The sequence below is a fragment of the Vidua chalybeata genome, chromosome 26 (assembly GCF_026979565.1).
Source record: "Vidua chalybeata isolate OUT-0048 chromosome 26, bVidCha1 merged haplotype, whole genome shotgun sequence".
NCBI classification, from domain to species: Eukaryota; Metazoa; Chordata; class Aves; order Passeriformes; family Viduidae; genus Vidua; species Vidua chalybeata.
In genome coordinates this window covers 5,776,620-5,788,982 of record NC_071555.1, presented here as the reverse complement: position 1 = coordinate 5,788,982, position 12,363 = coordinate 5,776,620, and the positions used below count along the sequence as shown (strand labels likewise).

Sequence of the window (12,363 nt, the reverse complement as noted above, 5' to 3'; positions counted from 1 at the left end):
TCCTCCAGCTGGAAGTGACTCTCACATGTGCCAGCCCCATCCAAATGAGTTGCTCAGGAATTGCAGGTTGCATGTGTAGAAACAATGGACAATTTGCAAATCTGAAGCCTCGCATTCTCCCCTCTGCCAGTGAGATGGACACTGAGGTGCACTAAATCCTGATTGTAATCATGCTGATAAATCCCCACTGAGCAAAGCCCAATCCCTGCAGAAAGCAGCGCTCAGTGTTTGAGGATGGTGGTGATTCCAGGGCAATCAAACAGCAAACCACAGCAGAAATTCTTCCCCCTTTCTGACCTCTCTCTCGGGCTTGAGAGGTTCCAGCAGTGGGTGGAAAAGGCCATGAGCTAGGCATGAGGATTCTTTGGGACCTGCCTGCTGCCTTGGGTCAGGATTTAACATGGCCAAGGACAGGCCCTTGCTGAGCAGAGTGATGAAACTTTCAGGGAGCAAAGCACCTGAGTGATGACCAAGTTTCTTGTATGACCAGACATCCAAGCATTGCCATTCCACAGACAGCTTTTGCTCTCCTCTGGCTTTCTGCCTCCACCTCATGGGCTTGGGAAGCTTCTTGTAGGGCAAGGTAGCCTGGATTTGGCCAGCCACTGGATTAGCTGGTGCCAAGATGGGATTTGTTAAAAAGGAGCTGTTAATGCTGCTGTTAATGGGTGGTGGGCAGCCATTCCTCAGCTCTGGGTCGCCATGGCCATCCCTCAGTGCCCAGTCCTGTGGCCATTCCTCAGTGCCCAGTCTTGTGGCCACCTGTCAGTGCCCAGTCCTGTGGCCATCCATCACCCTGACAGAGAGTTCCTTGGTGCGTACTCTGATTCTCATTCAGTCATGGAAGATCAACACTGCAGCATCCCAGAGCTGGGGAGGACTTTTCTCCTTGTCCCTGTGAGCTCCACTCCTTCTCACACTTCTCCTCCCCCAAAACCTGTCACTGAACCAGACCTGTCACTGCTGAGGTGACATCCAAGTCACATCCTGAATATAGGCTAAAAGCCAGTTTTGGCACAAGCTCTGACCTGATTGGATCAAACCCATGTACAATGTTGAGTAGGAGTGGGCTGTCCATGACTGCTGCTCCCACCCATCAGGGCTGAGCCACCCCTGGCCATAGCTGTGTCCCCAGAAGCTCTTTGTGACTGGTGGCCTCCCAAAGTGCGCAATGGCACCTGTGTAGAAGTGCTGAGGGGCAAAAGTTGGCTGAGCCCAGAGCCATGCTGGCCACACTGCACTGGTGACGTTATCTCCACAAAAAGTCAAAACCTCTGGTCATCATCTCTGGGCAGGGGGATGGTAGAGGAGGATGGACATAGGGGCCAGTGCCCCCATGAAAATACACCTTTCCAAATAAATGCTGTGAGATGTTATCAGGAACAGAGCAGAGCAGCCCCAAGCTTAATAACAAAGGGAAAAAAAACATTATTAAACTACTACTACACAAGACACATGGACTAAATCCAGGATGAAGACCTTCTAAAACACACCCCTCCTCCTTCCAGTTTCCAAAACACCCACCATGAAACATCACCCGGGATTCCTGATCAAATTACCACCCTTCAGATAATCAATACTCAAACTATCAAGGGAGAGAGAAGTCTCTCTTGCACCACAGACCCCCCAGGAAACACAGTTGCCACCTCCTGTGTTTCCCTGCCACACATGGCAACCGCCCGGAGAAAATCTGCCAGTGTGACACTCTCCTTTCCATGTCACAGTGCTCTCACCACCGTGCATGGGCAGACTGCTCATAGGGCTCCTTTAAGGATGCTTTGCCATGGACCCAAAGATACAACAGTTCAGCTTCTCATCCTGGGACTACAGTCCCCCCCATTTTCCCCTGGGGCCAAGGGTCCAAGAACAGAGATCATCTTCTTTCTGAAGACAGAGGGCATCACCATTCCCTCCTCAGCTTTCCTCTGTTCTTGCCATTCCTTTGCTGGTGGTTGCTGAAGCAGGTCTCCTTGGGTCACCACTGCATCCCCCTAAAATGCAGTCTCTATTGCAGGAGATTTTGGTTCAGTCTATGGCTAACAAGAAAAGTCCAGCCAAAAGCTACTTCATCATCTCCTCCCACCTAAATATTCCTTCTTCTAACATCTCAGGTCCCGGACTGTCTCTCTTCCACTACAAATCGAGGAGGAGTAATATTTTACAAAGCCCTCATTTATTGGAAAGGGTTAAAAGTTCAGACTCCCTGGACGGCTGAAATCTCTGTCCAGCATTTCCGACTCCCACGCTGGGCATCATCCCCCCTCTTTCTCCTTCTCCTCTGCCAGCAAATCTCCAGGTGCTGTCAGGCTCTCTGTCACTTTCCCTCTGGGGGGGGACAAAGGCATCTCCGCTTCTCTCCACCCTTCCATCCACAGGAGCTGGCTCGGTTCCAGACCTTCAGCCCCCTCGGCCTACCTGGACAAGGCCGCGTGGCTTCCCCTCCCACACCCACCCCATGGCTGGGTAGGGGAGAGCCTGCACTCTCTGACGACCGGCACCAAAGAGACAGTTCTCCTGGGAGTTCTTGCTTTTAACCCCCTGTGTTCTCAGAGGCGTGTCCATACTTTCAGTGGTCACTCCAGGTGCCAATATCCAAACCTGACCACTGATTGGTTTGACCCAACTTCCTGGAAAAAAATTCACTTCCATGTCAAACCACTACACCTGGGCATGGCATAGAACAGGCAGCTAGCCCTGATGTCTCTTTGTCCATGTCTGCCTCTGCCCAACAGACATTTATTTTCTCTATTTTCATCTGCACCTTCTATCTGCCTCTACTGTCACCCTGCAAGGAAGCTGCAGCAGCACCAGCAGAGGGCTGCGATGCATCATTCGCATGTCCCACCTCCCCAGAAAAGATCCATGCAGCAGCAGATGAGCCCAGAGACACCCCTTGCACCCTCTTCCAAGCACTGGACACCTGGGGGGTGGCTCGAATGGGCTGGGGCTGGGGGACACTCACCAGTGTGGTTGGTGACGGGCAGCAGGCTCTCGCAGTACTGCTCCTGGATGGAAGTTGCAACCGGGCTATCCCAGAGGAGAAATGCCTGGATGGGGAGAGAGCAATCAGGGGTGGGGTTATATGTGCAATATGCTGCTTCCCCATCCCCAAATGCCTCCTTGGGTCAGATCTGAGCTTGCCCATGTCTGGGTGGGTACTGCCCCCAAAGCTTGCACAATGGACATGTATCATTTACAGGATGGCTTCCTAGGGAAACTGTGCTTATCTGAACCAAAGGCTGGGGGACTGCTCTCTGTTTCCCACGCAGTGATCCTCTCCTGCCTCAAATACCCGCCTCAGCAAGCCCTCCTGCAGACCCTGCTGAATCATGGAACCTCTGCTATTTATCATTTTAATCAACACTTTTGGGTTTACCATCTTTCAATCCTGAGAGCAGACAGGGGAAACATGATGAGCCTGACACCACGCTTGGATTTTCAATCCCTTACTGAAATCACAGCCTTGTAAGCTGTCAGTGGGAAGATGTTCATATACATCCTTAAGGACATCTGATCCACAGACAACCAGCTCTGGCTAAAGTCTTTTTTTTTCAGGAAAATTGTCAGCAAACACCAGCATTCCCACTGAGTTGGAAAGCACTGACCATGATCTACTCAGCTCTGCTAAAACTCTGCACAAAGAGCTATTTTGGAAAAATGATTATTGAATTATTGTGCCTTTGCAGGAGTTTGGGAAAAGTGAGAAAGGCAATTGCCAGAATGAAGGGATTGCAAAGATGGCAGAGGGATTGTGTTGTTGGTCTCACAGCTCACCGCGGTGCCAGACGAGAGAAGGAGAGGACCTGATATTTTGCAGGAAAGGGTGACACAGGCTCATCCCCTCTCCTCCACCAGCACTAATGGTGGATGAGGCTCAGTTCCACTTCTTTCACCTTCAGTGACTGACCAAACCCCCTGGAGAAAAGTCACTGATTAAATAACAGAGCTGCTCCCCAGAAGACATCACACATGGGTCCCTTGTGAAACAGCCCTCAGCCTGAAGGCAGGAAGGGCTGCACCTCCCCTGCTTTCAGGCAAGCTCCCAGCTTCTCAGGGACAACAACCTCTGCCTTCCCCATCAGCCAGGCTGATTCCTAGTGCCTGACCCCCCTTCCTGAGTGCCATTTACCTCCCAAACTGCTCTGAACACAGAGAAGACATTCCTCCTCTTGTCCTTGAGCCATAGAAACACTGTCTGCCCTTGCTGGCATACCCAGCCATCCTCCTGCCATACCATTAACAGGATTTATTCAGACACAGAGACAAGCTCAGCACCCACTTCCTCTTTTCCGAACAACTGTTTACTGCCTTGGGAAGCTGGTTTTGACAGCAAGAGTGATGTCGGCAGATGTATAAATGGAGCTGAGAATAGCTGCTTTGTTGTGACTGCTCCAGATGGCACAGAGGATCCAGCAGCTCAACCCTGCCCTCGTGCGAGGGCTGTTTGGAGCTCCTGAGTGCTGGTCCTACAGGAGCTCAGCACCTTCTGAGTCTCTTTTCAGAAAGCTGAGACCACCCAAACTCCAGACAGGGAGGAATCAAGGTGTAGGGAGTCTGCTCCCCTCTGCATTGATGCCTACAGCTGGTGCCCACCACATATGGTGGCTCTTGGCATTGGCAGCTGGGAGAGAAGGGTTCTGCCCAAAAGATGTCTGGGATGGTTTGTCTATTTGAATAGGCTTTCAAGTGTTAACTGGATGTATTTCTCCTAATCCCAGCCTGTTCCAGCCTGGTAGTGCACATTCTCCTTCCAGACACAGGGAGAGGTCTTGGCACTGAGCAGCACATGGACCAAGCCACAGACTGAGAGGGGTGTGGATGAAGCAGTCACTGGCTCTTTGTAGGCTTTGTAAATGACCTGAAACAGCTACAGAAGGGAGGAGGAAAGGAAAAAAAGGATGCCCAAAACAGAACTACTAAGAGCTTTTTTACCAGGCTCTGAGTCTTGTCTTACTGCAGTGTGGCCAAAGCTCTTGATAGAGGCAGAGTTTTGTCCCAGTCCTGTCAGCATTTTGAGGGGAATAAGCAGAGGTGGTGGCAGCTGCAGGGGGATTTGCCCCAGTGAAAAAAATTCTTATTGCTGGTCACTGTCCTATCTGTTTTGCTCTTTGTGGGTTAGTGCAACCTCTCCCCACGCTTTTACAGAGAGAACAGGTCAAAGCTCCGTCCTTGAGGAGCTTCTCGTGCCAGAGCATTGCTGCTCTATAAGATGCCACATGGTACCCAGCAGGGCCCAGCCTGGCCGGGCTGGAGCCAAGCTCACCTCAAGAGCCCCGACACGGCAGTAGGTCGTGCTCGGGCCAGAGAAGGGCCGTGTTCCTCCACCCTCCTGACCCTGTCTTCATACAGCTATGGCAGATCCTGCTCTGCAGGCAGAAACACCTCTGTGACCTCTCTCAGCCTGCCAAAATCCTGGAGAGCCTCAGCTGAGCTCTCAGCTGTCCGGGAAGGAAGGCAGTCTGCTCCTCTGGAAGCAACTGCTTTGCACAGTGCTCCCAGTTAGCCAGGGGAGCTGCTCCAACCGGGATGGATGATGGTTCTGCCAGGAGCTGCACGGGCCCTGTGAGTGCCCGCACTGGCAGCAGCTTCTTCCCCATCAGGAGCCACCATTGTCTTCCCTACTGTTTTGGATGCCTCAGCATCCGCCCAGCTCCCTTCCAGGCTCTGTGACATCCGTGTTTTATACACAGAAATGGTTCTGGTTTAGTCTTGGACCTTATGGAGCACCAGCTCCTTCCTTTCATACCCACATTTTCTATGGCAGGACCAGCCCCCCCAGTCCTCACTGCACAGCTCAGACATAAAACCCTGACACTGCTCCCATGTTTCCTGCATCCCACACAGAGCAAACATCTGTTGGGATTGGTGTCCCACCACCCACCATTCCAGGGCTGTCCCAGAGGGGAAACTGAGGCACTGAGGACCATCTGCCTCAGGTCACTCAAGCTGTGGGGCGCCGTGTGGGACAGATTTCTCCAATCTGGACACACCAACCATGTCCTGGTGCCTCCAGGGCTCCCTCCTGTGATGGGACAGGATGGCAGGTCCCCTGGGCTAGGAGATGCAGCATGGTGGACTAGGACAGTGTCAGCTCATCAGCACTGGGAGTTTGGCTGCTGCTGTGGGGGTGAGCAGCACAATCACACACACATGGCGTCAGTCTCTGTGACCTGCCACTGACCTGGCAGAAAAATTCAATTAATAACAATTAGGTATTAATGTCCCCTTGCAGTGCTTTCGCTCTCCGAAGCAATCCATGGATACTAATTAATACATTCACATCCAACTGCAGTATCACCCCCCTGCACTGTGCTACTCAGAGACAAGCATGTATCCCCCCCACTATAATGTTGCCTCAGAAAAGAGGGGATCTGCATGGCAGGAAGGGCTGGCAGCTCTGAGCACGAGATAGATGACTTGTAGCCTAATTAGCAATCTAGGAGGTCCAGTGCCGAGGGGCTGTAATTGGAGAGCGGAGCGATTAGCAGGATTGAAGCCTGGGATGAAGCCATGGGAGACAGGGGCTTTGCACAGAGCTGGAGAGGGCAGTGGGAGCAGTGGACAGTGGTGGCCACTGTGACCTTCCTGGGAAGTGGAACAACACCATCCACTCTGGAGTTGTCCTTGCTGTAGGGACCTCTCTCACCCATCAGTTCTGCTCTCTGGCTTGGCTGGGCTTGCTGCCCACTACAACACTTGGTGTGGAAGAGGAAAGACCTCCTGGAACACATGGGCTGGAAAGGGCTGAGCAGCTGCTGCCCTGGACCTTTCCTGAGGTTCCCTGAGGCATTAGGCTGGGATGGAGCCTGTTCTTGGCTCTGAGCCTGCAGCAAAATGTGCCAGACTTTGGGTGTTAAATACAGTGAGTATTAAAAGAGCTGGATGCCAACTTCAGATGGCAGAGCAGCATCAGTGGTGTGGAGAGGGAGCAGCACATCCTGCCAGGACTGCAGCTGGAGGCTGGAGGTGGCCTGCAACAGCCTGATTGAAAGAGCTGCCCCCCAGATGTGCTTGGAGGTGCCTCCAACCCCCACCCCCGCCCCGTGTCTCCTGCCTTCACTGCAGGGGATCTCTTTGCCTTTGTCTCCTCCGGCTTCCAGGCATTGTTTTCTGCAGCTGGGGATCTTCTTACCTGCTCCACCTTGAGGGCTTTCACTTGGAAGAGTTTCCAAATGAAATCTCTAGGCAGCATCTGGTCCATGAAGGACCCTCTGTTTTAGACCTGGCAGTAACCTGCTTTGCCACCCATGACCTCAAGGTTCCTCCAAGCCCCTTCATTGCCCTACCAAGCCCCCGTTGCTGCTTCATTTCTCTTCCAAAGCCCCATCCCAAGCCCTGCCGTCATTGAGACATCAAGGCAAAGCTCAGGCAATGGAACACGGCTCAAAGCCCTGGGGGGGGATTTTCCATGGCTAGTGTTACTCAGTGGGAGAGCAGGCAGTGAGAACATCTCCATTCTCCATCTGGCATCAAAATCTGCGAGTTTATTAATTTATCTATATTAGAGGGCCAGTCTTTGTGGTGTGTAAACAGGAGCTTTGGTGAGAGCGTTTATTCTGTTTGGAGTCTCTCTCCAAGTGTGCTGGATGCAGATCCTAACAAAAGAATATCAATCAGGGCTAAATGAATGCCCTGTAAAAACTGATTTATGAGCAATTAAAGGTTTTCCCGGATTAAGCTTGGGTCTCCCTCGCTTGCCATAAATAATTCTGATTTCATTTACTGTCAAGAGAGACATGAATTTTTAGGGACAGGTGAAAAAATGACTAAGGGCATTTGGGTGTTGGAAGCTAAAGGCATCATCAAGCTGGAGAAGGGCATGCAATCCATTCAGCTCCTATGGGATCTGGATTTGCAGGGACAAAGGCTGCTGAGGAAGATTGGAGTGATGGACACAAGCCTGGGGAAGAGCTGTTTTTCTAAGGCAATTTTATTAAAATCTCCTGCAGATTGTACATGTGGAACTCCAGTGCATTGACAAGTATCTTCAGTTTGGGATTGGAGATTTTTCCCTCCAGTTCTGTCCCAAAACCCTCATCTTGACTGCTCCAAACCCCCTCCTTTCCCCATCACCTTTTTAGGGTTGAACACCCACAACTAAATTCCCCATAATTTTTTTTTCTGGTGTATTCACATTCACAGCTCAGGAAAGCTTGGCCACACCAAAGCTACATCTGCCACTGCTTTTCCAGGGTGGATAGTGCAGATTTCAGGGTGGAAGAGGGACTGTGATCTGCAAAATACCAACACACTTTGCCCTTGGCCATTGAAATAGAAGCGACTGCTCCTAGGAGAGTGACTGTAGATAAAGCAGAGAAGGAGGGTCTCTTCTATAGCTCAGAATACAGTTAGGGAAAAAAAGGAAAAACAACAGATGGGCCTGGTGTATGTTATTCCATCTTCAGAAAGAGCCACCCTCTCCTAAGTGACAGCTCTGAGGTGTTGGACAATGGCTCCTGGGCTCCACTTTGTGAGGGAACCCCATGATTTTGGGGTTGGTTTGTGCTTTCTTTGGGTTCAAAAACTGTTCTCACAGACAAATCCATGGATGCAGACTCTCCTAAACACTGCAGATTCAATTGCAGCTTGAGCTTGTCACTCACAAGGAACTTCTAGGCTAACCCTGTGCAGGATTTTGGGTGCGTAGGACTGGATTTCAGGTCAGGGTTGAGCTGGTGGTGCAGGATATTCTCATTGTATTCCTATACATCCTATGGTGACAGTGCAGCTATTCTGGGAACAGGCTGTGCCTTTTCCATTCACTTCTTTGCTGGAGATGCGAAAACACAGGGATGATTTCATACACACTGAATCAACTCCAGCTTTTAAGGAAAGTGAGGACTGGAAGAGATCCCCAGGGTCAGCATGTCCTGCAACTGTAGCTCTGCATCTTATGCAAGGATTTGAGCACGGAAGGGGCAGGGGCTGTTTTTGGGGCTTATTGCTGCTAGAGGTGGTCAAGTGAGACCAAATCATCAATCCCTGATTTTTCATAAAACGCTTTTGCAGTTTTATAAGCCCCAGAAATGTCATTGGCTCCTGACAGAGCTGCAGGTGGACTGGTTTATTTTTAATCACTTTTTTAGTTTGTTTCAGTGACTTGCAAGGGTGCCAGGGAGCACTTGGCAGCAAATTTGGCTGCCTGTCTCCTAGTCTGTCTGTCCAACCTCCTGAGGGATGTCTATTCAGTAAAGCAACATGGGCAAACTGATGCTAAAGTGGAGGTGCACGGGGAACACCTAAACTGTGCCAACCCAGTATCTGCAGGGTTTGTCCCTGCTGAGCTCTGCGTTGGAGCTCGGCTGCTGCAGGTCTCTGCACTCACAGGCGGGATGCTGCTGCAGGTACACCTGGCTGCAGGGATGCACCCACAGCTGGAGTTTCATGGTCCTTTAGCCCATGCTGTCCCCAAGAGAGGGTTGGGATTGTTCTGGAAAAGCATCTGAGTTTTGAATGCATGTATTTATAAGGAAAAATAGACAGCTTGACTGCAAAGGGGAGGATGGTTATATATTGGCTGTTTCTTTTTGGAGCCAGCTGGGAGAGGCTTCTCTTTGTCTGGTCTGGTTTTTGTGACCCCACCTCCCGGTCCCAGCCCCAGCACAGGGATGGTTTTGTCTCAAACTCTGGAAGATTTGTGAGGACTTGTTGCTCCACCTTCACAAGGAGAATATCCTTGGGGAACATCTGGGGATGGCAAGGGAGTCCCCTGAGCCTAAGGAGCTTTGACAGAGGATGGGAGCTGTGTATCAGCACCTCTGGGATTCTTTTGTACCACTTTTTGCTCACCGAAGTTATTAGGAGCTGTCACGCTCACATGGCTGTCCCCACCAGAACATGACCTTACTGCACTGGGTCTGTGCTAGACCGGCCAAGAAGGACCTAGGCTGGGGGAAAAGATTCTGCCCTGTCTCACCTTTATTTCTTACATCAGAGCCAAACAAAACCTGAACCAGGAAAGTAACAGCAAAAGAGCTCCCATAAATCCTATCAATCAGGCTTAGTGGGTTGCAGCAATAAGAGAGAGCAGCTGCTCAAAAGAGTTTTTAGAAGCAACACCAGCTAGGCAGGGGGTCTCCTGGTGCACATCAGCTCTTCTCATCATTTAGGTGAGAACTTTCCTGGCCCAGAGATGCAGCTGACGTGTGAGGTACACAGTGGGGTGACCAGTGGGGTGCACAGCTCGCAGGGTACGAGCCATAGCGGTGACAATGAGGAGGGCTCTCCCTCCACTTTATCTGCTGTTTTAACTCTGTAGTCCCAGCTGGGACACTGAGACACCATTCTGCAGCCAGCCAGGCAGATTTGCTCTTTTACCCTTCCTTGACACAGAGGTTTTATCAAAAATCTGATCATTTTGTTTAACTGCCACTATAGGCTTGTTCAAATAAAATTCAAGATTTCACTGGAAACCCCTTCATCTTGTTTGTCCAGGGCTTGGGATTTAAACAAGTTTTGGGGCTGTGAACGTTTCCCTCCTTGATGAACCCTCAAGGAGGAGGAATATTGCTTCTGACAAAGCATTTGCATATTGTGCAGAGCTGCAAAATTAGCAGTGGCTACAGTTCCACTGCGAGCAAATTAGAGAGAAAAAGTCTTGTGCTTTGCAGGTGCAGGGCAGTAAAGTAGAGGGTTCCTTAGAAAATTAATTATGGGGGGTACAACTGGGCTCTGCATTTGCATTGTCCACATCCATCACATCCCCAGAGTGGACACCCCCTCCCAGCAGCCTGGGAAACTGGTGGCAGCTGGTTTCACTGGGAGGTGCAAGGCTGGGAGTTACTGGGAGCCCTGGGCTGTGCTCAGGAGGACCTGGCCGCAATTCTCCCCCCCTTTAAATGATCCTTTCACTCACTTCAGCCCCCCTCCCCGATAGTTTTTGAGCATCACGAGCTCTTGCCAAGCCCCAGTGCCTCGACTGGAGGAATTCTCCCGAGGGCCCTTTGTGTTGCTCTTTCTCTTTCTACTTTTCCCTTCAAAGAAATTGAAAAGTCACTGCGGAGAACGCGGGCGATGCACGGCGCAGGGGTGATGGGGAGGGGACAGAAGGGCCCTTATGGGAGAAGAGGATTTAAAGCATCTTACCTGCAGGAGGAGGAGGGCAGGACGTAGGCTGGGCACCATCCTCAGCTGCCTCTGCGCTCAGCTCCCCGGGGCATGGCTGCGTCCCCGCTCCTGCTGGGCTGCTTCTGCCGTCGGGGAGAGAATCCTCTGGGCTTCCAGTGAAGGAGCCTGGCGGGTCCCCGCAGGGCTGCGCGGAGGCTGCGGGTCCTTCTGCGTCCCAGTCCTGCCTTTTATAACCTCCTCGGAGCCGGTCCTCCGGCTGCCCACCTTCCAGCTCGCCTGGCGATGGGCTACATCCCTCCTCACCAGCCTCCCACTCCCCCTTCTCTCCCTCCTCCTCTTCCTCCTCCCCTTTTCCTTCCTCCACCTCCCTGGTGCCTTCCAACTATATTTTATTTCCCCCCCCCCCCGGCCCCCCCCCCCCCCTTTCTCCTTCCGTCCCTCAGCATCTTCAGCAGCAGAAACTTCCCACCGGTCCAGGGACCGCCCTCCCGCCTCTTCTTGGAGGGGGTTTTCTCCTCTCCACCCCTCTCACTCCCATCGTGCAGACGCGGTGGGGTCTCTCCTGCGGAGCCTGAGGGCTTCCCTTGTGTCTGCAAAGGGTCTGGGGCTGCAATTTGCCGGGGATGAGGGGATGACTGGGTGTTACGCATTTGGGGATTTCGCTCCAGGTCTGTCAGAGGAACTGGGACAAGTTTCCCAGTTTCCCCGAGGTTTCCCCCATCAGCCTTTGCAGCCCCTTTGCAAAACGCATGGTGAGCACGAAGGGAGGGCAGAGCCCCTTTTCTCTTCCACAGGCACGGGGTGGAAGGGGTTTCAGCCCTGCCTTGTGAGGGAGATGCTCCTTGAGGGAAGGACCGGGATGTGGGGCAGGTGGATGCAGGTCTTTCACACGGCGGGGCTGTGCGGGGGATGTTTGATCACAAGGGGGAACCCGGAGGAGGTGGAGGTGCTGCTGGCACCGCGCTTTGTCCCGTAGGCTGGGTTGGTGGCAGGAGCAAAGGTGATGGGACAGGAGCAGGGGGGCTTGAACTGATAGAGAAGGGGGAGGACAAATGTCCCGGGGAGGGTGGGGGACGGTGGTGTGGGAGAGCCTGGATGATGCTCCTGAGGTCTTGGATAATGACATGTCCTTTCTCCCCTAGCATAACCCTCAGGCTTTAAAGGGTCTCCTGTCTCTTGGAGTTGATATGGTCAGGATTGCGTCCATCCCTGAGTTGGCTGGCTGGGTTAAACCTGCTCCCCCATGCCAGGGCAGTTTCAGAGCATGCCTTCTGTACTCACTGAGGTTTAGGGGGG

At 52.1% G+C, this 12,363-nt stretch overlaps 1 protein-coding gene across 2 annotated transcripts in view; it reads right to left on the bottom strand.

The window, feature by feature from the left end:
- The window catches only part of LOC128800185 (corticotropin-releasing factor receptor 1), a 30,584-nt gene extending 19,249 nt beyond the window's left edge, over positions 1 to 11,335 (bottom strand). Inside the window, exons 1-2 of one of the 2 annotated variants that reach the window (XM_053965197.1) lie at positions 11,086 to 11,335; positions 2,963 to 3,047 (exon numbers count right to left, since the gene is read on the bottom strand). In XM_053965197.1, the coding sequence (XP_053821172.1) occupies positions 2,963 to 3,047; positions 11,086 to 11,124 (124 nt within the window). In that variant the 5' untranslated portion in view covers positions 11,125 to 11,335. The remainder of the gene's footprint in view (positions 1 to 2,962; positions 3,048 to 11,085) is intronic. The other variant, XM_053965196.1, reaches the window with a different exon arrangement.
- Between the last annotated feature and the right edge of the window lie 1,028 nt (positions 11,336 to 12,363).